The following is a 22,660-nucleotide window of genomic DNA, read 5'->3' on the forward strand; positions in this document are numbered from 1 at the left end:
AAGCACAGATGCTGGGTCCCACTCATTCTTGAAGGCCAGACTTTTTGAATCAAAACAATAGATGATAATTTAGAGCTGATTTTCTGATGATGGCTAAGTAACCAGGCTTTTTATAAACCTGTGAATTAGATATGGATAACATATCTGGATACTTATCTTTAAACCAAATCCATGACAGTGTGAATGTTATCTTAAAGTGAACTGAAATTGCTCACTTCAAAAGCTTACAGGATCTTGGCTCTCATCCTCTCCACAGCAACAATTAGTTTTGCTCTACAACGGGAAAAACAGTATTACTAGGGAGGCTGGAATCAGAGAGGAAAAATCACTAAGGAAACATAGATGCTATTCCTGTTTATTCTAACTAGATTCTATAGCTAATTAGTAGCAGTTCCTATCTTTTCAGTAAAAGCCAATGTGACTGGTGCTTATTTTAATTTCTGTTTTACGTGTCATCATTATCCTTTTAGATCTTCTAGAATTAGTGTTGCTAATTACAATTTTGTGGAAGAAACATGAAAAAGTGGCTATATAACGTAGCTATCTGTAAGATTCCCATTAGAATCTGAACCCGTTAGGAAGGTTATGCAATTGAATGTGAAAGTTGTGCCACCCAGTGGCAAAATTATTGAACAGCCGATAGACCCAGCCTGAGGTCTGAAAACAAGTCCCTACCAGGGCTAAGTTGGTTCAGAGAGTTACCCGTAGAGCAAACTAATACTAGTATATATCATATCAAGAAATTGTCTGACTGAATTATCAGGAAACACCAGTATTTTGCTGTAATACTGTCAAGGTATGTTCTATACTTAAAAGAATATATTGTCATCTGCTTCTATATCTTTTCCTAGGTCCTGGAATCTCAAAATTTGCTAATAAAGTAAGTGAGTTAAGCAATTATCTGCCTGAATGCATGCAAAAAGCCAAGGAAATGATTCCAGTGGCCCAGCACCAACAGACACCTGTTTACCTGGGAGCTACAGCAGGCATGCGGTTGCTCAGGTATAGCCACACGTAGGGACCAGGAGCAGCTGGGAGTTAGGTTTGGCAGTACAAGGAGCCTCTTAAGTTATGGGAGAGTGCCATACTTCCCTAACACCCACAATTCTAAATATCCTGAATCTCAGTGAGTGGGCAATACTCCCAAACTCTTAGTACGTGTAACTTTGAGAGTTTAAGTACATTTTTTTTTAAAAAAAATCCCTCTTGCCCTTCTCTCCACAGGAAATTCAAGGGGGTAAGGGCACAGAGAGAAAAAAATTGAGCCTATATACTCTGGGATTTGGGGCTACAGATTTAGCCATTCAATCTCCGGGAGGGGGAAGACCAAGGAGAGTTGCAGGTGTCCCAAGACACAAATAATCACAACTAGCACATCTTTATGGTCATCACTTAGTATTTGTGTGCATTATTTGTTCATTTATTCATTAATGCAGCATGTACTGACTGCCTACTATGTCCCAGGATATGGAAGTAGGTAACTTCAGCCCTCAAAGGGATCAGAGTTTCAATACAGGGTGATCAGTTTTTTTTTAATAGAAGGCTCCTCAGAGCTGCTACAGAAGCATACTTTACCCTCCAAGAATGGGAGTGGGACAGGAGGATTTACCAGAGGGGACATGTGAGCTGAATCGTGAAGGACAAGTTGGAGGGTGAGGTAAGGGCACCAGAGGCAGAGCAGACATCATGTATTGCATAATCTGTTTATTTGGCACCTATTATGTGTCACGCACTGTTCTAAGTTCTGGGGATACAGTGAAGAGGACCGAGTCCCCGCCTTCCTGGAGCTTGTATCCTAATAGATGTGCAAAGGCAGGCATATATGAGAGACCAGGATGTGTTCAGAAGACTATAAATGGATAGAAGATATGGTGCAGACAGAAAAAAAATAATAATAGTAGTAGTGACAATATTATCAGCTTGTGTTTGTTGAGCCCATGTTATTACTGCACTTCAATGATAATATCTCTATGAAGAAGTATTATTAACTATTAGAGGCTTGGTGCACGATATTCGTGCACTGGGGGGTGGGTCCCTCGGCCCAGCCTGCGCAGTCTGGGACTCCTTGGGGGATGTCCGACTGCTGCAGAGGCAGGAGAGGCTCCTGCCTCCGAGGCAGTGCTAAGGAGCAGCGAGCCTGGCTTCTGGCTGAGCAGCCCTCCCCCTGTGGGAGCGCACTGACCACCAGGGGCAGCTCCTGCATTGAATGTGCATGTCATAGCGACCAGTCATTCTGTTGTTTGGTCAATTTGCGTATTAGGGTTTTATTATATAGGACTAGAGACCCAGTGCACAAAAATTTGTGCACTCAGGGGTAGAGGGTCCCTCAGCCCGGCCTGTGCCCTCTCGCAGTCTGGGACCCCTCGGGGGATGACCACCTGCTGGCTTAGGCCTGCTCCCCAGGGAATTGGGCATATGATGGCAATCAGACATCCCTCTGGCAGCCTGGCAGCCCTCGGGGGATGTCCATTTTCCAGCAGGGAGCAGACCTCCTCAGACATCCTTAGCGCTCCTGAGAAGGCAGGAGAGGCTCCCACCACCACCGCTATACTGGCAGCCATCAGCCTGGCTTGTGGCTGAGCAGAGCTCCCCCATGTGGGAGCGACTGACCACCAGAGGGCAGCTCCTGCATTGAGCGTCTGTCCCCTGGTGGTCAGTGTGTGTCATAGTGACCAGTCATTCCCAGTCTTTCTGCTGTTAGGGTCAGTTTGCATATTACCCTTTTACTATATAGGATAGAGGCCTGGTGCATGGGTGGGGGCTGGCTGGTTTGCCCTGAAGGGTGTCCCGGATCAGGGTGGGGGTCCAGCTGAGGTGCCTGGCCAGCCTGAACGAGGGGCTGAGGGCCGTTTTCAGGCTGGCAGGCGACTGAAGCTCCCAGCCTTATTTTTTTCTTTTTATTCTGGGATTTATTTACCTTCTATAGCTATCACTGGAGCTGAGAGCCGACTCCAGCTCTGAGGCCATGGCTGGCTGAAAGCAGGTATCTGGTTTGTTTAGCTTCTGTAATTGAAACTCTGTTGCCATCACTGGCACTCTAAGCTCTGAGGCCCCAGCTGGCTGAAAGCGGGTATCTGGAGTTTGTTTAGCTTCTATAATTGCAACATTGTTGCTTAGACTGGAGCTCAGAACCGGGCTGCAGCAGGAACCTTGGCTTCCTCCATCACTGGAGCAAGCAAGCCTTGTGTTCGCTTCAGCTGTGTGGCTGCTGGCTGCCATCTTTGTTGGCAGTTAATTTGCATATCCTGCTGATTAGCCAATGGGAAGCATAGCGGAGGCATGGTTAATTACCATGTTTGTCTATTATTAGATAGGATTATTAACCAGATAAGGAAGCTGTGACTTACATATGTTAAGTAAGTTACTGAGAGTCATACCTGGTAAATGGTAGAGTCAGGATTCTGAAAAGGCAGGGTCCAGATCACATAGTGCCTTGTAAGGCAGGCTAGGGAGTTTGGAGTTTATTTGAGAGATAATGGGAAGTCATTAAGTGATGTTACAAAACTGGTGCCACTGGCAGAGAAGGTGGGCTGGAGGGAAGAAAACTAGGGATAAGGGAGCCAGTTAGTAGGGTATGGAAGTCACACAGGTGAGAGATTACAGGAGTCTAATGCCAGCTGGAAGGCAGCATCCTCTGACCCAGAGGCTCTCAATGTTGAGTAATCTACATCTTGGAAGCAATTGCATTCCATCTTCATTATGACAATCCTGGAAGATTCCTCCTTTAGGTCTCAAGGTCTCAAACAGACCCAAGAACTGACACACAATATGAGGAAGACTCCCCCTCCCCCCGCCCCAGTCTGGCACCAATGGGGGTTGGGTGTCTGTCCCAGGACATTTGCCACTTGGTGTTTACTACAGTCTAATTAAGAACCTCAAGCAGGAACTGGGTATGTGACCAGCTAGGAGCCACCAGCGATGCCTAACTGTGGCACACTTTAGTTCTACGAGTGGTGATCAAATAATACCAAGCTACCAACACCACAATAATTAAAATTACTTTGATAATTTTTTGGAGCCAGGAAACAACAAAAGTGGTATTTTAGGAAGATGAACCTATTCAGTGATTGGAAGGATTTGGATTTGGAGAGAGGGGCTAAAAGATAGTTCTGCTTCCCCCAAAGGAGGCCCCTCAGGCACCCATGTGTTGGTATTTCCATCTCCCTGTTTATTCCAGTGAATGATCATTCACTTCCTGGGAGAACTGACTGGAAGCTGTGGCTGAGATGGGTAGTTGCAGTTATCAAAAACAAAACAGGTAACCTCAGCTCTTCCTTTGCATAGACTTGAAAATGAAAACTTGGCAGACGATGTCCTGAAGGAGGTGACAGAGAGCCTCAGAAGCTTCCCCTTTGACTTCCAGGGTGCCAGAATCATCTCTGGAAAAGAGGAAGGTGCCTATGGCTGGATTACTATCAACTACCTGATGGGGAAATTCACGAAGGTGATTATCTTACAGCACCCATGGAGTGGCTCCCTGGGGGCCAATGCCATCGCTCTCTCAAGCAATACTTGGATTGCCTGCCAGAGTGAATGATGGATGAACCGGACAAATTAATTTACCCCCACATTTACAAGGGTCACCAGAGATATAATTCTCTTAGAAGAACTTTTACTTATTGGAGAATAAGGAAGCCATAACTTCACTTCAGAGAGAGACATAAAAGTCTATCATTAAAAAGAATAGCTAATATTTGCCTACTGCTGTGTGTCTTATGCTATGCTAATCACTTACATGTACTGAATGATTTAATCTTCAGAACAACCATACGAGGCATTCTCTCATTTTAGAGCCCCAAATAGAGGCCTAGAGAAGGGTAATAATTCTGCTCAAGGTTACATGGCTAATGAGCAAACATGTGAGGATTTGAATTTGAGTCTTTCTAGCCCCAAATCCCTTGTTCCTAAATACTGACTGTACTGCTCCGATACTACTGCAGTCTGAGCTATGTCTTTGAAACCCCTCTTTTCTTGCTGTTGATCTGATGTGGATTCAGGAACCTCCAGGGGGCTTTGTGTCACCCTTATGCCCCTGCTCCTTCACATTAGGAAGTTCTTGTGTCCTAGAAATAATGTGAAAAAGGGGGTGTCCAGAGATTTCTACCACTGGTAACTGTACTCTCCTTCAGAAACTGAGATGGCTCTACCCGTTGGGAAATGAAAGCAATAGTCAGGAAACGTATGGAGCTTTGGACCTTGGGGGAGCCTCTACACAAATCACTTTTGTGCCCGGAAACGAGACAATTGAGTCTTCAGAGAATGCTCTGTACTTTCGTCTGTATGGCAAGGACTACAATGTGTACACACACAGCTTCTTGTGCTACGGGAAGGATCAAGCGCTCTTGAAGAAACTAATCAAGGACACCCAGGCAAGTATAACTGAATCCAGACCTGACTTTTCCACATCTGGGCTGCCAGCCCTCACATCCTGTTGTTTTCTCTTCTACTTCAGTGATTTGAAGTTGGTTACTGTACTTTCCAAACCTTTCTAAGTACATCTGGCAGACCCGTAAGAATCATTCCCTCCAGACATCACCTCCTATATTTGTTTACTGCACAATCTCCAAGGACACGACTCAGATCCTTTCTTGGGAAATAATTTCTCAGCCCTGTGGGGTTGACAATAAAAATTACACGCTAGGGCATTGTAGTAGGGGAGGGTGTGAGCAGTTTATAACCTCTTTCCCACTTTTTAATCTCTATTTCCTACAAATTGCAGAAAACAGGGTGTTAGAAACAACCTGGAGAGGAGGAGAAAAAAATGCTTCAGGGAAAACACAAAGTTAATGGATCAACACTTCATATCTTGTCCCCAGACACTTTCTGCATTTTGAAGGCAAGAAAGTTAAACATACTTGCAGTTATGCGAGTACCAGGCACACCCTGATAAACAAACACAGAACAAGGATGTCATATCCAGCTGTTCCCTGTCTCCACTGAAAGGACAACAGTTCTCTGTTCTCCTCTAAAGCCTGCTCTCTGGTTCTCAGAAGCACTATCCATAAGATGACTTCCACAGGAATGGGGGCTGAGAGATGCCTACTGAGCACCAAGGCTCCAGAAGCCTCTGATCCACAGCAGTCCCCTTTATTCTCTTGAACATACTGAGTCATGGGTTAAAGACCATTTTGATTTTCCTGACAAATAATCTGAGGCACTTCCAGGTCTTGGAGCTTCTTATTTTATTTATTTTTTATTTTTATTTTTTTGCTTGGAGGTGGGGGCGGGGACATAGGCCAATTCCTGGACAACTATCTAGGCTCAGAATTTTGAGTCTATGTGGTTTCCCCTCATTCCTAAACACTTACTGGACTGCTTCGATACTGCTGCAGTCTGAGCTATGTCTTTGAAGCCCCCCTCTTTTTTTGCTGTTGATCTGATGTGGACTTGGGCACCTCCAGAGAGTAAATCTGTTTCTGACCTATGTGATTAGAACTGAGGAACATTCCAAACCAATGGCATTTCTGGGTCCAGCTTGAATTATATTTGCTTTCTATGAATAGAAAAAGTTTATTTACATTTGATGCTACTTCTGGTGCCTGTGATACAAACTGGACTATTCCCAAGACTGAAAAAGCCAGACAGAGGCATACTGAAGCCAATGCCAAGTGCTGGGATATTGTACAATTCTTACACATTAATGAAGTCAGACTGGTGCTTTTGTACCCAAAGCTTTGCACATGACCCCTTCAAGTGATTTTTTCCATTCAGGTTTCAAACGGAACCATCTATGACCCATGTTTCAACCTTGGGTACAGCAGGGTAATGAACATAAGTGACCTTACCAACAGCCCCTGCACCAAGACATATAAGACGACTCTTCCATTCCTTCAGTTGAAAATCCACGGCACTGGAAACTATCAGCAATGCCAGGAAAGTGTCTTTAGACTCTTCGATAATAGTGACTGTCCTTACTCCCACTGTGCCTTCGATAAAGTTTTCTTGCCACAACCTCAAGGACAATTTGGGGTAAGTTGTGAAATGATAAGGTATATTGGTTGGGATGATTTTGGCTGCAAGTTATAGAATATGTGACTATAATGAGTTTAAATAATAGGATTTATTTTTCTCTCACATGATATAAGCCTTGAGGTAGAAAATTCAGGATTAGTTCTTTGGCTTGATAATTTGATGACTCAGGATCAGCTTTTCCATGACCTTCTAGTGATGTTAGGATGGCAGCTACTGCTCTCAGCATTATGTCTTCACAAGCAAAGCCAAAGAAGGAAAGAAGGAAGTTTCTCTTACATACATCTTCAGTTTTGCAGAAATGCCAACAAACATCTTTACGGATGTCACTGGCCAGAATTTAGTCAAATTCACACCTCTAAACCCATCTATGATGAAGGGGAATGGGTTACCATGGTCGTTTAGGGTGGGGAACATCATTTGGTCTGGCCCTGTCAAGGCATTAGGGGTGAATTAATTAAATATTTAACCAAATACAGCAGGCTAATTTTTAAGTTGATAATTTTGTATGTCTCATGAATGATATTATAAATATCCAAATGTCCCTTGGCAGAAAAATGGTTCCCAACCCATGCTCTATAAAGACATTTAGGAAGTAGAAACTCAGAAAACCCCAAGGAAATACTGAAGATACTCATTTTCATTACATTTTGAAGACTTGGGGGACTATTTGAATCCCAACTCGAAATTCCTTTTTTTCTTAATCACTTCAAAATAAGGTAACATATTTGAACAGAGGCAGAAGAGATGCCCCTTGATCTACTCATTACTCCAATCTCATATTTTGTTCCTGGAGTCCAAGAATTACTGTAATCACAGTATAGTAGTTCAGTATATTGCAGGATTAGCTGCCATCAGTGGACTGCCAATTACTAAGCACTATACAGGCATTATCTCACTCATACTTAAGATATCACTCAAAGAAGAGCTTTTGTCTGCTTTTACACCTTTTCTCCCTTTTTCAGAAAACAGATCAGCCCATGAGGAAAGAGGTTTAATTCTCCTCTAGGACCCCAGTAGGAGAATTTCTCCCAAGGTCTCTTGGCCCAGCCCAATGTCACAGAAAGAGCTCCTTGGAAAGAGCACAGGCCCTATAGTAACCACACCCGGGGTTAATCCTGGCTTTGCCACTGGTGAACTATTTGAACTGCGCTTACCTTAACCATGGCCCAGACCACAGTTTCCCCTCTCCTCAAGTTTCCTGAGGGAAATACATGACAGGACAATGACTGATAGAGTAAAACTTGGTTATAAGCTGGTCCAAACCCAAATTTAAAACAAACCAGAACCTTACCTGGATGCCCTATAGCTGAGCTGGCACTGGCTGCTCATGTTGGCTTTTTTTTAGGCCAAGGCCCCTGCCTTGGATCCAACTACTAGAAGAGAAAGGAGGGTACCACAAAAGGGAGGAAGGTGGCCGGGAATGCTGGGGACAGACAAGGGCCCTTTCCATTCCAGTTACTGCCAGAAAGCACATCTGAAGGGAAAGGAATATACTCTTGTGTGTTGATCTTTAAACTTTCTTGAAAACTTTGCCTCCTGGGAAACATGGTCCAATTCTTGCCTTCAAGCTTGAGCAAATGCTTCCTACTGGAGTGGGTGGGGGAGAGTGAAGGGTGGGTAGGTGGGATGGTGGTAGTGGAATTTACTGCCTGTAAGTGTGATGCCTCCAACCAAGGTAGGGAAACTTGGAGTTGGAAAAGGGTGGAAGAGCCTTGAATTCCCCCTGGAGGCTTTTTTGTTTTGTTCCTTTGACCCTCATTGACACTGTCCTCCTCACAGCCTTCCTCACAGCCTTCTGCACCTCAATTTGGCAATCTCCTCTGAATGTTGGGGTCCAACCCCAGCAGGTCCAGGGGTTCCCAAAGGTGTGGACGGAGTCGGCGAAGAATGAGGGACACGGAGACAGCGTTCAGTTGATCAGCATAGCCAGGTTCTGTAGCCAGGATCTCCAGCCACGTTCTGTTTTTATTGTCTTGTTACATCTGTATTTATACCAGTTGATTTTAATCCTATCAATTCTATTCCAAAGGTTAGGGCATTTCTTATCTCCATTCTAGGTTACTCTATTGTTCTATTAAGCTACAAGGGAGTAACTGAAGGAGATTATCCTAAGTAAAGATTATGTAGCTTAAGCCTGATTGTTCATAGTTAAAGTGATTAACTACCGACCTGGCACTTAGTTAAGGGGTTTTATTCCCTCCCTAACTTCAGGGAAAAATCCCTACCTGGGGAAACAACCTTTCTCGGAGAGGTGACCTTGGTTAAAACACATAGCGCCAAGAATGGGAGCAAACATATTAAGAACAGTATGCTATATATGCCAGGTCCCTTGAAACTTATGCTGTGCAGATGTTTCTTCCCTGCAGCGACTGTGTCAAGCAGCAAGGATGGGCCGGCTTCTGGCATCTTAGGGTCTTTCTTCTCTGAATATAGCCCTTAGGGTCAGTACTGTACCATGCCTATTCCTGTCTTGGCAGTTTCTTTCTGTATTTGGATTTTTAAAATTGATTTCAGCTAGAGGAAGGGAGAGGGAGAGAGGGATAGAAACATCAATGCTGAGAGAGCATCATCCATCCACTGCCTCCTGCACGTCCCCTTCTAAGGGTTGAGCCTACAACCTGAGCATGTGCCCTGAGAATCGAACTGTGACCTCCTGTTTCATGAGTTGATACTCAACCACTGAACCACACTGGCCGGGCTGGATTTTTTTTTAAATCCTCACCTGAGGATAAGTTTTTCATTGATTCTAGAGATAGAGGAAGGCAGAGGACAAGACAGAGAGAAATATCTATGTAAGACAGAAATATTGATTGTTTGCCTCATGCACGCACCCTGACAGGGGAGGAAACTGCAACCCAGGCATGTGCCCTGACTGGGAATTGAACCCAGGACCCTTCGGTGCATGGGACAATGCTCTAACCACTGAGATACACTTGTCAGAACACTGTTTTTGGATATTTTTGGTACCCTCTGTAATTTCTCCCTAAATACGAAGGATTTAAAAAAAGATCTGTTGCCTTGTTTATAAAATGAGGACTGAAATACATATGTCATTGCTAGTTGTGAGTGACAACTGAGGTGGACTGATGAATGTTTTACCACCAGCTCTCTGGGGATAGAGGGGCTGATTTGTAGCATTTGCCAATTTGCATGGTGTAAATACTCGCACCATGGCCTATTAAAAAAAAAATTTTTTTTATTTTATTAGTTAAGGTATTACAAATGTGTCCTCATCCCCCCCATTAACCCCCAACCTCCCCCCCCCAAAAAAAATTTTTTTTAATTGATTTCAGAGAGGAAGGTAGAGGGAGAGAAGGTTAGCAATATCAATGATGATCAGTTGCCTCCTGCACGCCCTCCTCTGGGGATCGAGCTAGAAACCTGGGCATATTCCCTGACTGGGAATCGAACTGTGACCTCCTGGTTCATGGGTGGATGCTCAACTACTGAGACACATCGGCTGAGTGACCATGGCCTATTTTAAACTATCAACATGACATCAACTAGCTCACAAAACTCCTGAAATTTTAACAACTAGCTCTCATTAGTAGGTAAGAGCCAGCTCCACCATATCACTGCAAATAGTGAAAACCTAACATACTATATAGCACCAGGTGGGCCCTTAAAATATGTACTGTTAGTTCTTTCTCCTAACAGACCTCATTCTAGGCCTTCATTCCTGCAGGAAGTTACCTTTGCAAAGTCCTGCATCTTGAAGAATAATGATTTGTAACAAAAAAATTTAGTTGTATTTTAATTATTTCCAAACCAGTTAGCCTGGGTATTCTCAAGCCACAGAGAATTTTCAGAGGAGGTAATCTTTGGCACAACTGCATTTAGCACTGATGATCTAATTCTTAGTTTGTAAACTGAGTATTTTTTTTTAAATATATTTTATTGATTTTTTACAGAGAAGAAGGGAGAGGGATAGAGAGTTAGAAACATTGATGAGAGAGATCAATCAGCTGCCTACTGCACGCCCCCCACTGGGGATATGCTTGCAACCAAGGTACACGCCCTTGACCAGAATTGAACCTGGGACCCCTCAGTCCGCAGGCCGACGCTCTATCCACTGAGCCAAACCGGCTAGGGATGTAAACTGAGTATTAAGAGAGGTCAGTACTCTTTTCAGTTTGGCTACACTGTCACCTTGGTTTCGAGACAGAATCTAATTGTAGGCAAATAAGAAACATCAGAAAGGAAGAGGAAACATCTGTGAGGAATTACTTATGTAATTTAGGATTTTTTAAAAAGATCACATTGTATCATTTATGTAAATAAGAATGGGTATAAACAATTCAATGGGGAACAGAAACTGAAGAACATTAAATGTTGTTTGTTTACATATGTATATATACCACGTGTGTATTTGCATGTATTTGTGTGTATTTAGCTCTGAGCTTCCTAGTAGCGAAGGGGAAAAATAAGACATAATCAGATAATTTTCATTATACCTAGCAAACCCAGTCCTAGGCCAAAGCACAGCTATTCCAAAACTGAGTCCTAAAATTTTACAAAGGGGATGTTGCTAGACAGTGTCTTTGACCATATTTTTAAAAATTGCAATTAAAAAATTTGTATAGCAACTTTAACCCAGAGGCATAGTACTAAAAAGCTGATTCAGTGATAGCAATTCTGTGATGGACTGAGGCAATACAGGTTTTTGATACTCATCTTGATAGAAGAAAAGAATTTATAGTAGCTGGAAGAGGGGAGAGACATATATCCTTCAAATCACTTTCTAAAATACTGATTATCTAAGCTAGCAAATAGTGTTCCTATTCTGAGTTGCTGCTTAAATACAGACCCACAGACTATACACACCAATCAAGTAAAGGTTTACAAAGTAAAGTTGACTCCTAATATGGAAATCAGGGGGCTGATCACAGAGTTTGACCTCAATTGGAGGGCACCCCACCTGCACTTAAAAGCAAAGTCAGCAATTCCTACACCCACATCAGCATTTTCCGCCAGTTACCCTTGGGTCCATTCTGGGAAAAGAACATCTGATGAATTGAATCTCCAAAGTCCTACTCCAAGAGGATGGTTTTTTTGTTAAAGACGTTTGAAGAATCACCTACCACAGTCACAGGAAGAATCTTGAACCATCTTGAACCATCTGATTTCAAGCAGTGTATCTTCCTGAGGTATTAAAAAGAAGGTGGTTTTGTCATTCAATATAATTCTGGGGATTAAAAATGAAAGCATTATGAATAAGGTTAAGGTTTCTTTTGTATTATACAATATAAATCCAGGGGGAAATTCACCCTAAACTCTATCACTCCATTCCATTAACACTTTATTTTTCTGGGTTCAATTCCAATGCATGTTGGTATAAGCAACATTCCACTTTAGAAGAGACTTTCCGAAGGGATTTAAGAGGACATCTTTGATAGTAAACCCAATAAAGCGAATTTCTGAAGAACATATATGGACAAGAAAACTACAATTTAGGCCCTGACATATGGAAGACTTTCAAAAAAGACAAGACAGATAGATGGAATGAAAAAAAAAAAGAATATGAATGAACTGGTCCTGGAGCAGGGGAGGAGAAATAGGTGACCTTCTTTTGGAGCACAACGTCTAAGAAAGAAAGATGACTAGTTCACACAGCAGGTTTTTCACTTGATTCTAATTCTAAGACTTGGTTTCTGCTGTGCTACAAATATGTACGTGTGTGTGTGTGTGTGTGTGTGTGTGTGTGTAAAAGTAACATGATTATCTTAGACATTTAAAAATATATAAAGGAGAGAGGATTTAAAACATTACTTCAATTTTTTTAAAAAAAATATTGATTTTTTACAGAGAGGAAGGGAGAGAGATAGAGAGTTAGAAACATCGATGAGAGAGAAACATCGATCAGCCGCCTCCTGCACATCTCCTACTGGAGATGTGCCCGCAACCCAGGTACATGCCCTTGACCGGAATCGAACCCAGGACCCTTCAGTCCACAGGCCGATGCTCTACCCACCGAGCCAAACCGGTTTCGGCAAAACATTACTTCAATTTTGATTCAGGTGTTTATAAAAGAAGACCATATTTATTTTATATTCTATTCTTTATATAAGAGCATTATTCATGATTGCATATTGCTTAGTTGATTCTATTTTGAGAGAGGACTCTAAATCATAACCTGCAGTCAAGACAGCATCTAAAAGCGAAATATCAAGGCTGTCTAAACCAGTCATTCTTTGTGTGTGTATGTGGCAAGATATACAGCACAGAACATTTACTACTTTAACGAATTTTAGGTGTATAGTTCTGTGAAATTAAGTATACTTACATTATTGTACAGCCATCACCATATCCATCTCCAGAACTTTTTCATCTTCCAAAACGGAAATGCCACCCAATAAATCATACATTAACGTCCTGACCCTCTTTTCTCCTCTTTCCCCTCAGCCCCTGGCATCACCATTCTTCTTTCTGTTGCTATGAATTTGACTATTCCAGGTACCTCATATAAGTGGAATAACACAATTTTTGTCCCTTTGTGACTGGCCTTTTTTCCACTTAGCATAATGTCTTCAATAAAGCAGTTATTCTTAACTCTTGAAGGCAAGCATGTCAAACTCAAAGGCTAACATGGGCCAAATAAACAAGGTTTAAGTTTATGTGGGCCGCAAAAAAACAAAAGCTTCACTTTTCATAGAAATGTAGATTTAGTTCAATAGAGACATGCTGAATACAAACGGCTGAAATAAATGAGCAATTGTTAATGAAAATTTGTTGTGTGCCACATGTGGCCCGCGGGCTGCAAGTTTAACATGCTTGCTTTAAGGGATCACAAGACTCTTTGAAGAATGTGATGAAAGCTAAGGGTCTTCTAAGTAGAAATGCTGAAATCTTTGCATTCAATTTAAAAGACACCATGATCCCTTGAGGTGAACCTATGAACTCCACATTAGAGCCTTTAACCTAAAACAAAAAGTACATGAAAACTAGAGATTAAAGTAGAACCATGAGCCCAAGCAGAGCAATGTCTGGGAGTGAATGCCACACAAGTGTCAGAGGTCAAGTTTACTTGGAAGTATGGAAAGCAGACACAGATACATATGCCAGAGACAAAAAGACCCTGCAATTGATGCCACTTCTGCCTCTAAAATGCATCCTGCCAGGCAGATACAATCTAATATCTGTTAATACAAGTTAGAGAAGCAAGTTAGAATGGGGGTAGGAGAATACGTCAATTGGTTAGTTTGGGGAAGAATCTTGAGACTAGACTGTAATGCCTGTTCCTTCTGTATCTACAATGCTTCATTTAATATTTTTCCCCAATATGTTTTTTATTTGACCTTTGGAAAATGATTTAAGAAACCCCTTTTCTTCCTTTATGGACAAATTTGGCTTTAGGTTAATTTTCTGGATGTGTTTCCCTGGAAACCTGATAAAGGTAGAATTACCAAGCAACAGTTCTCATGATAAAAATGACTGAAATAGATTGCATCAGGTCTGGAAGAAATTATAAATGACCTATGCCTACTCTGTGGGCTTCTCTAATCTGCCCACAGAGGCTCTATATATGTGGGGCATGTAACAAAAGGCTTTATTTTTGTAGCACTTGTCACTACCATCCATCATATACCATGTTATTTGTTGGAGTTCTGCTGCTTTCCACTAGAGGGCAGGATTTTCACCTGTCTTGATCACTGCTCACAACAGGATACTCAGTAAATATTTGTTGAAAGAAAGAACGAAAAATGAATGAATAAATGAATGATATGCAGCCAAAAGTCAAGGAAGAGGTAGAATAAAAAAATGACAATTGTTTTTGGCAGTTAAGAGGTTACTGGTGATGTTGATGAGCAGAGTTTCAGAAGCCATGTCAGAGTAGAAAAAGGGCTCCTTGGGAGATTCTCCAAAGTTGGGGGAGCAGGGAGGAGGGTGGATAATTGATATCACAAAAACAAGAAATAGAATTGAGAGAGGATAGACTGCTGTACTGAAACTAACTCAATTAAACTGAACAGAAATGCATGACATGCAGAGCTTTGGGGGTAGGAAGTGATATGGACTGGGAGGCCCTGTTGATTTGATGGCTATGTATTGCAGTGAAGGCTCAGTATTTTGCTAAATTCACCTATAGAAATTTTCTGTTTGTTCATGTTTTAAAAATAATTTCTACTTATTCAAAAAGTAAATATCACATCTTAGCAAAAGCAAGAGAATTTCTTAATGGTAGATGAGCTCTAGGACTAATTTTAGAAAGTCTTTTGAAATGTAATAATGTAAGGAAATATCAATTATAAAAATTAATAATGCTAATTATAAAGAAACTAAAACTATATAGAAAGTTTAAAGATTCAACTCTATGTTGTCTATAAGATCCAACTATATGCTACCTACAAGAAACTCACTTTAGATTTAAGGACACACATAGGCCAAAAGTGAAGGGAAAGGAAAAAATATTCCATGCAAATGGAAACCAAAAGAAAGCAAAGGTGGCCATACTTATCAGACAAAATAGACTTTAAGTCAAAAATTGTCATGAGAACAAGGACTTATATAATGATAAAAGGTCAATTCACCAGGAAGATACAACAATTATAAATATATATGTATCCCAAATCAAAGCACTTGAATATTTAAAGAAAACATTGACAGAACTGATGGGAAAAATAAACAACAATACAGTAATAGTAGGAGGCTTTAGTACTTCACTTTCAATAATGGATTGAAGTACCATACAGAAAAATCAACAAAGGAACAGCATACTTGAACAACACTTTAGGCCAAATGGATCTAACAGACAAAAATACAGACCATTCCACCCAACAGCAGTGGAATCTACATTCTTCTCAAGTGCACATGTAACATTCTCTAAGACAGATATCATATTAGGTTACAAAACAAGTCAACCAATTTAAGAGGACAGAAATCATACCAGGTATCTTTTCTTACCACAGTGGGGTGGAACTTGGAACCAACAGCAGAAGGAAACTGAAAAACTCACAAATATGTGGAAATTTTTGAATAACTAAAATTCTCCACAAAAAACTAGCAAACTGAATGCAACAGCACATTAAAAGGACAATATACCTGACTAAGTGGGATTTGTCCATGGGATGTAACAATGGTTCACCATACAAAATCAATAATGTGATATGCCACATCACATCATCTCAATAGAAGCGGAAAAAGGCATTTGATGAAATTTAATATTCTTTTATGATAAAAACTCAACAATAAACTAGGAATGGAAAGAAATGACCTCAACACAATAAAAGCCATATATGAAAAATGCACAGCTAACATTATACTCAGTGGTGAAAATGAGAAGATTTTCCTTTAAGATCAAAAACAAGGCAAGGATGCCCACTCTTACCACTTCTATTTAATATTTTCTGCAAGTCCTCCCTAGAGCAATTAGACAAGAAGAAGAAATAAAAGGCATCTACATGCAGATGACCTGATCTTATATCAAGAAAACCCTGAAGACTTCACACACAAAAGTCTAATAAATGAATTCACTGAAATTGTAGGACATAACATCAACATACAAAAATCAGTTGCATTCCTATGCATTAACAATTTGAAAAGAAAATTAGCAAATCACATTTACAATAACATAAAAAAGAATAAAAACCTAGTAATACATTTAATGTGGACTTCTGTTGGAACTAAAAATGGAGGAGAATGTTTTCTCTATTTTGGATGGCAGGTGGCATTTATCAGTAAATTTGGGGGAAATGTCATCCCCTGGACCAGACAGATTGAGCTGGGTGTGTTGGAGTTGTCCTCTTCCTTATGGTTTTTTTTTTTAAATTTAGTGACTAAACCAGAAACCCAGTATTTGATCAATCTACCCAGTAGGTGGCTAGCTTTTTGTTTGAGGGGTATCTGGTCTCCCCACAGCTGCAGAGTTAAGAGCATGCGCAGGGCTGGCTGCATTAGAAAAGGTGGGGAGGTACTCTGTTACAGGGGGTTTGACTGTTCTTTCTTAATCGTATGTATTTGAAATGCTTTCTGGGTACGGCTGCCTGATCCCTTCTGTGTGGCAGAAAAATGCGTTATCCAGGTAGTTTTTACTACTATAGAGAGTCTGTAAATAAGGGCTTTGAAAAAATAACTTTAACAAACCAGTAAGATTCTGTGTCTCATACATAAACATTCTGTGTGCTTAGCACTTGAAAATAAACAAATCCAGACTTTTTAAAATGCCAAAGACTGAAAAGCCTGACTCTATTTTTGAGAATTTGTCAACACCTGTTAAAATGCCTTATTCTTCAATGGGTGTTTTTTAGATTCTGGATTTAAAGAAAGTGTTTTTAGAAATGTAATCAGTTGTTCAGCTTAAATAGAAGAGGTCTAACATAGTCCTCAGTCCTCTTAAAGAAACAAATATGAAAGTAGGGTTCAAAATTACGACTGCCTTTTGGGAGGAGAAAGCTAAGTATTGCTATTGCTAAATGATGTTTTTGATAATGTAAGGAAACACAGGGACCACAAGACCTTTTTTGTTTTAGAGTGTGAAAGATTAACTTAGTGCTGGTTGGCACACTTTTGATTGTAGAGGATAAATGGCATCAGCATCGACAAATCACATAGATACAAAGAACTCTATAGATATGACAATATTAAAGGTTTACCCTGATTCGGCAGAGCAGCTTTTTAAAAGATACTGTGGAGGCCCCAGACCAGCACATTTCAGGAAGAAATTCTCCACAGGTTGAAATGCCAAAAACAGAAAACATATTGTGTTGACTCACATAATTTAGTCAGTTTTACTAGGGCTTTTTCCATGAAAACCAGTGACTGAGTATTGTCCGTGCTATGCTCTCACTGGGGGATTCTGGCTCCCTGCAGGCCGGGTGAGAGCAGGCAACAGCTGTCAACACCCCTGTTTGATAGACTGGTTCACTGTCCCAGGCCAGCCCTTCAGCCACACACTGGAAAGAAGAAGGGAGGATGCTTTTTCTTCAGTGTGGAAATGGAGCAATAAAAGTAGATAGTAAACAAAAACGTGACTCAGTATGTTGAAATGGTGCCCGTGTCAGCTGGGCCTTCACTGAATAACAAGCCAGCAGCTCTGAACAGTCCACTCCATTCACCTGCTCACCCTGAGGTTCCGGTCCAGCCAGCAGATGCCCTATCCCTTGTACTTCAGTGTGCCTGCTCCCTTGAGGTCTATGAGTTGGGAATGCATGGGGAAACGATGTACACCTGATATAAACTGCCAGCAGACTTTCTAACTTGTATTTTAACTGTTGAAAAAGACAAAAAAAACAACCTTTTGCTTAGATCATGTCCAAATTATGGACCATATTTCTTATAAGTCATTCTTTACATTGAAATTTTTTAAAGGAAAAAACCACCTTCTGAGGTGTTGATCAAGTCCTCTGTGTAAATGTGTTCTCTCTCCATGCTGCCATTAAGCCGAATCAAAAGCTGCGAATAAAAAAAAAAAGTGTTCAAGAATGTGCGCCAATGAGAAAATGATTTACAGATCAAAGTCTTTGTGTCACGAAGCCACCAAATTTTAAAAAGAATGTCACCTTTTTTTTCCCCTGTTGTGGAATCCAGAGATTGTAAAAAGAAAAAAATACCTTTTGTTGCATTTTTGATGTTGGCACGAGGTTTCTGTCCACTTTTTTTTAATGTGTCTGTGTATAAAAAATTCTGTCCATTGTTTACTATGGGGATTGGTATTACATTTTGAGGTAAACAAAAGAATTTGTATTGCTTGATAAACTGTTAGCCTATAAATTTCCAAGGTTTCTTTACCTCAATTAAAGTAATGGACCAATAAATCTATTTAAAAAAAAAGAAATGGAGGAGAAAATCAAACAAAAATATCAATGAAAATAATTTATTAAAAAGGAACAAATACACTTACATTCATGTTTTAAAATTAGATATGTTTTATACACATATATATATGTGAATATTTTTTTAAATGCAATTGTTAAAAAGCTGGCATGAACCTATCTGATAGAGAACAATTTTCCTATTCTCTGAGTCAGAACCGAGCCCCCATGGGGGTCCTTGCTAACTCCTGTCCTTTACCCGCCAACAGCCTGTTTTCTGCCCACCTGTATCTCTGCCCATGAAAATTACAAAGGAATGCACTTGGCTTGTTTGAGAATCACATTTTCTTTCTATAGTCACTTCTACTTTAGTAATTTTACAGAAGGCAAAATATACTCTCTAATCCAAATACTGCTAGCAAAGGGAAACCTTTTTACTCCTCTCCAATATGCACTGTGACTCGGCCCAGGGCCTGGCATACATAAGCAAATGACATGCTCTTACGACCTCCAAAATGATTTCTCCTAAACACTGGCATCCTTCAGGGAAAGGGAAAAAACTCCAGAGTTAAGGTTTTAGATACCTCATGTAGAAGCTCTGCTCAATTAGTTTTTCCTCTTTAAATACATACTATATAAAAAGGGTACAAAGTGAAGTTATAGGGTGGTATAAAGTATGATAAAAATTAGATGTATTAGGATGGAGGTAAAATATTTTTTCCTATATCACATTTAATACTAATTGTCTCTAAGTGATAAAATTTAGGTTATTTTAATCAAATGTCTCCTTTTTCACTCATTTCAACTTTTAACTTTTTCTATAGTTCTCATTTATGATAATGATTTGTATAAACTTTTCAGGGGTCCTAACTCATGATAAATCTGCAATAAGTATTTGTTAAAGATTGACTATTTAAAGGAAGCAATACAAAAACACCTTATAATTGCCATTCAGAGATAAGACTTAATACCCTTATATAGAATTTTCCAGTTTTTATTTATTTAAAAAATCATGTAAAATAGTTTTTTGAAGATGGGATTTTTGTAACCTCTCCCTCTTTTTTCTTATCTCCTCTCTCCCCCATATTTCTTTCTCCCTGACTCTCCCATTAAAATTAGAGAAAATTAGCTACCAGCTGGCTCAGAAACGCATGCCAGCAGCAAAGTGACCCCTTTGCTAGGGTCTGAAATATCAAAAACCCTGTGAATTGACTCAGCAAAGATTTGTAGGTACCTTCATTAAGGGTATGGCCTTCTGGAAAGGGACTCAGCGTCCCTCTGTCCTGGACATTGCAAAACTGCATTTTTCTTTTGCAGGCATTTTCAGCTTATTACTATGTGATGAATTTTTTAAATCTCACATCAGAGGAACACCTCTCTCAGGAAGATATAACTGACAGGATGGAAAATTTCTGCTCTCGGCCTTGGAAAGATGTAAGTAACTAGAAATAGCATTTGTTACCATTGTTCTATGTCCTTGACAACAAGGAGGATGTGAGTCTGCCCTTTAAGTCGTGCTAATTTGACCACAATACAGCAAACATGTTAGGGAAGTCCAAATGGTGCATTCAGAAGTGAGTTCATCAGCATTTCTTAATAACTTGGCATTCAGTAGCTTAAAACAAGGTCTTATTTTTCTCACCTAAAGTGAGGTCTGGTGGTAGGCAGCTGCTGGCATGGGGTCAGCAATTTGACTCTATCTCAACCATTCTTCAGTTCTGTTGTTATGTCTCTTTTCATTTCCTTCCTTCCTTCCTTCCTTCCTTCCTTCCTTCCTTCCTTCCTTCCTTCCTTCCTTCCTTCCTTTCTCTTTCTCTCTCTCTCTCTCTCTCTCTCTCTCTCTCTCTCTCTCTCTCTCTCTCTCCCTCCCTCCCTCCCTCCCTCTCTCTTTCTCTCTCTCTCTGTTATTCCTTACCTGAGGATATTTTTTCCATTGATTTTTAGAGAAAGAGTCGAAGGGAGGGGGGAGGTGGAGAGCAAGAAACATTAATGTGAGAGAGACATATCGACTGGTCGCCTCCAGCACATACCCCGATCGATGGGGGTGGGCTTGAACCTGCAACCCTAGTATGTGCCCTTGACCATCAATCGAACCTGAGACCCTTTGGTGCTCAGGCTGATACTCTAACCACCAAAAACACTGGCCAGGGCTATGTCTATTTTCTGATGGACACAAGATCTAACTTCAGGGATTGCAGCTATGTTCAAGGTCAGAAGAAGGGTAGAGCCAGATATGTCTGTTCCTTTTCATAGGAAGCAAAGCTATCCCAGAGGCTCCTTAACAGTTTCTCTTATATCTCTCATTGGCCAAGACTGGCTGGGAAAGCAGGGTGCAAGATTTTATGACTGGTTTAGAGTCTTAGATCCATTACTGAGCTGCTTCCTGGACCTGGGCATGTTGTCACCCACTCCCCTATCCAAACACCCAAATAAGAGTTTTATTAGCAAGAAAGATGGGCAATTCACAGAACCTGCCACAGACACCACTGCCTAGGTCCAGATATCTCCTACTTACTCATAAATTTGAAAGCACAAACTTTTTCTTATCTGAGGCACTGAGTCATTCAAGATTTGGCACTATTTGATGAAAGTTTCCAGGAAGAAGAGAGCTATGGGGTCTACTCTGATTTTAAAAAAGACATCATCTAGGAGTAGTGCAAACAGCGGCTGTTTTAAGCTAACACAGTTGCAAAAGTGAATGATTTCATTCTGAAAAAATGTAATTAACTAAAAATGGATGCTGTTCCCATCTGCACTGACAAAGGGGAAAGGAAGGTTGTGCAAGAAGAGCCTGGAGGTTTGGAATTCTCCTTAGGTATTTTGTCTGAGTTAAAGAAAGGGTAATCAGGGCTTTTCAAAAGACCTGCTCAAATATGCCCCAACACCTTACAAAACAGTTAGGGGAGGCATTTTGCAGTTGGTGGTGATCTGTGGAGGAAGACCTTGAAGTTGTGGAAATTAGACATCAGGCTGCCAAAAAAGTAAATTTAGGCTGCACTTTGAAAAAAAAAAATTACTTTATGTTCCAAAGGAAAGCTCTGTCAGATTTCTCTCCTTACTCTCATCCACTTTATTTTTAAAAAATATGTTATTGATTTCAGAGAGGAAGGGAGAGGGAGAGATAGAAACATCAATGACGAGAGAGAATTATTGATCGGCTGCCTCCTGCACACACACACTGGGGGATCGAGTCCACAACCAGGACATGTGCCCTGACTGGAAATTAAACTGTGATCTCCTGGTTCATAGGTTGATGCTCAACCACTGAGCCATGCCGGCCAGGCTCATCCACTTTTTATTTCCTCAGATTACATTTACATTTGGTTGGGAACCTTATAGTAAGCAGACCTGCAGGTCTACTCAATTAAGTCACATGAGGAATTGCTCAGAGGCTGAGGCCCTGGAAGCAAGGTCAGGAAAACCTGCATTTGTGAGAAATTCTGAAACATTTGGTGGGGAGGGATGTGGGAATACAGGGTCGATGGGGGTGGAGTTGCAGGTGAGTGAGACCCAGACCCTCAGCTAGAGCCTAGAATGCTGAGATGGGTGTTATGACCCAGTGTTTTTTCTAATTGCATTGTCCATCAGTGTGGAAAGCATTGTGTGTGTGTGTGTGTGTGTGTGTGTGTGTGTGTGTGTGTGAAATATTCTGTTATGGGGTAACTCTTTTCTTCTTTTCCTTCTAACTTCAACATGAGGAAGGACTGATACCCCAGTCTGACTTTAGTTTGGGAATGTCCTTCTAGACACCTTCGGCAGACAATTGTTAAGCATATATTATGTACTCAAAGGTGGGCTAACTGCTTTATGATACTATAACCGTACTGCCTGTCCTTACTTTGGCAGGGGAAATAAAATGTAAAAGAGGGTGAACCATCGCCCTATTTGGAGAGCACTTAGTATTAAATGCACAAGCGTTAACATTATCAATTCTGGGGTGT

At 40.8% G+C, this 22,660-nt stretch overlaps 1 protein-coding gene and 1 long non-coding RNA gene across 2 annotated transcripts in view; one reads left to right on the plus strand and one right to left on the minus strand.

The window, feature by feature from the left end:
- ENTPD1 (ectonucleoside triphosphate diphosphohydrolase 1) overlaps nucleotides 1–22,660 on the plus strand; it is a 94,534-nt gene that overhangs the window by 62,925 nt on the left and 8,949 nt on the right. Inside the window, exons 4-8 of the mRNA XM_081104363.1 lie at nucleotides 852–1,002; nucleotides 4,285–4,444; nucleotides 5,130–5,369; nucleotides 6,712–6,969; nucleotides 20,037–20,153. Coding sequence (XP_080960489.1) covers nucleotides 852–1,002; nucleotides 4,285–4,444; nucleotides 5,130–5,369; nucleotides 6,712–6,969; nucleotides 20,037–20,153 — 926 coding nt within the window. The remainder of the gene's footprint in view (nucleotides 1–851; nucleotides 1,003–4,284; nucleotides 4,445–5,129; nucleotides 5,370–6,711; nucleotides 6,970–20,036; nucleotides 20,154–22,660) is intronic.
- Nucleotides 10,858–22,660, minus strand: part of LOC308528644 — a 29,039-nt gene continuing 17,236 nt past the window's right edge. The window contains exon 4 of the long non-coding RNA XR_013996723.1: nucleotides 10,858–12,114. This is a non-coding gene — a long non-coding RNA (uncharacterized lncRNA). The remainder of the gene's footprint in view (nucleotides 12,115–22,660) is intronic.

This window comes from Myotis nattereri (assembly GCF_964212035.1).
Source record: "Myotis nattereri genome assembly, chromosome: 13".
Taxonomy (NCBI): Eukaryota; Metazoa; Chordata; class Mammalia; order Chiroptera; family Vespertilionidae; genus Myotis; species Myotis nattereri.